The sequence below is a fragment of the Sphaeroforma arctica genome (genome assembly GCF_001186125.1).
Source record: "Sphaeroforma arctica JP610 unplaced genomic scaffold supercont1.376, whole genome shotgun sequence".
Lineage (NCBI taxonomy): Eukaryota > Ichthyosporea > Ichthyophonida > Sphaeroforma > Sphaeroforma arctica.
Window position 1 is genome coordinate 62,868 of NW_014040182.1, and position 2,116 is coordinate 64,983.

At 50.8% G+C, this 2,116-nt stretch overlaps 1 protein-coding gene across 1 annotated transcript; it reads right to left on the reverse strand.

Annotated features, from left to right (window-relative positions):
• Positions 1–601: 601 nt before the first annotated feature.
• On the reverse strand, positions 602–925 carry SARC_05718 (hypothetical protein; the record flags this gene model as incomplete). Its single annotated transcript, XM_014300416.1, has 1 exon — positions 602–925. The coding sequence occupies one exon, from the start codon at positions 923–925 to the stop codon at positions 602–604; it is 324 nt and encodes a 107-aa protein (XP_014155891.1).
• Positions 926–2,116: the final 1,191 nt, after the last annotated feature.

The window sequence follows — 2,116 nt, forward strand, 5'->3', positions numbered from 1 at the left end:
CAAGAGTTTCTGGAGGGAAGTTGTGAATTCGGCGAAATGGTAACAGCGGCGTAATTGTTTCAAGATCCCTGGTTAGTTAGTGATACGATTGGAGTGGGCAGCAAAGAAATCTTCGTCGTCCTCAGTATCCCGGCTAGATCTAGAATGCCCGTGTTGTGTACATAGACATCTTCATTTAGTATAGGCACAGTTTATGCCGTATTGAAAACGAACAGAATGCGAATATAAACCACAGGCGTCCATGTTTAGTCATCATCGAGGAGAATTCAGCCTCGTTAAAGACAAAGGGGGCAAAAAAAGTTGTTGTGACATTCACTCTTGGAACCAACTCCGGGCGTCCAAAAGATGAGTAAATCTTCATGTTCTTACCATGGGCCCGGTATTTCATATTAACATGCCTTTGATGTAGTGCATCACAGGGGGGCATGGGCAGTTACAACCGCTGGGCCGAGCCAGCCAGTAGAGCACCTGGTGGCCTACAGCGATCATAGGGCACTCAATGCGGTGAAGATCTGCTGCCACTTTTTAGGAAAGTTTGGCACCCGCGATATGGAGAATGGCCAACAAGTCACGTCCCAATGGGGGCTCGTCCACCCGGGCTTCAAACCCCGGACGCTGTGACATCGGCATCCAATAGGGACATTACTTCGGACCTGGAAGAGTGAGGACAGGCACGGCCAGTGTCGAGCGTGTAGGGTGTTGTGTTGATGACAATGGACCATGTTACGATGTAGTTGGCAAAGAATATGGGAACCTGTGTTCGCCGTGAATGGTACAGACCCACCGAGAGTGAGCGCTTTAGCCATCCTTTGAGAGTCTTGAGAAAAACCTTAACGCGCCTATTACTCGTATGTTCCACCGGTGGTAACATAATGTCTGTCAGCGTTTTTGGCAGCCACATGGCGGTGAACACCTGGCTGCGCATTGGGCTGTCTTTATCTATGAATACCGCTGGACGTGGTTTCGTGGGCGGAGTTGTTCATCCCAGAACTGTATCAGGTGAGTCGATGTGTATTCGTCCAGTCGGTCACATGTGTCTTAGGCGCGCAGGGCGAAACCATTCAGAGCCGCCAAGACTTGGTTGAAACTTTTCTCGTCCACCGAGTTCAGAATGTAGGCCAAGTTGACCTCGTGGTATATTCAGGTAGGGCGGTCCGGCTGTCGCAGGAGTCCTCGCTTATGTTCAAGAGGTACGGATGCAGTTTCCACGCGTGTCCAAAATTTGCTGGCCAGTACATTCCAGAAGCACCTGACCTGGATCCGTTTTTGAAGGCCGTCAGCACTCAGCCAGTACTTGACTGTACCGCTCGTGGAGTCTCTATACGATCTCCAGGGCCGGAGGGCGGAAACCAGGACATCAGACCGTAACTGGAGGTGGTCCAGCGCCGAGTAGACATCGGGAGGTCGAGGGTGGTGAGGCGCCTTAGGGGGTGTAGGGGGTGGTGAGGTGCCTCAGGAGGTGGTGATGAGCTTTACTTCGCTGTCGTACGGCGGTTAGCCAACGGTATATTTGTCGAGAAATGGCGAGACACCGTATAGTCAATCTGCGGGGGTGAACGGATCACATCGCCGGCTAGGAGGGTGTTCACGTTCGGCGAGACCAGCAAGGGTTCATCCTCAACGCTGGCTGCATAAACTAGGTCGCCAGTGCCAAGGGTGCCAAAGGGTACTTCCTGAAACTCGTAAAATAGAGAGAGCGCCGGGAGGTCGTCTGTGCTTTGCAGCAGGTCGGATTCAAAGTCTAGAAGTGAGTAGCTCCTTTTTCCACCCGGATTACTGGCAGAGGCTATTTAAATTTTAGGATCCGTTAGTGATTTGTTCGTCTTTCCTAGCTACTTGAATCTCGTACGCCAATCTTGATAGTATTAACTTATCGTTTATCAAGTTACTTCTTGCTGACGTGCTTCAAGGGGTGAAGTACTTGAACTGAGAGATTACTGCTTAGTCAGCTGGCGAATACAGGTAGGCTTATATAGGTACAGTCTAGTTGATCCCAGAAGTCAGCAAGATAGCAGCAGGTGGTAGTACCCATGTACATGTGTATCTTAGCGTATGTGTGTGTGGGGGGGGAAGCATTTGTACTCTAGGAGGTACAGGTGCACCTGGGCCTGGGAAA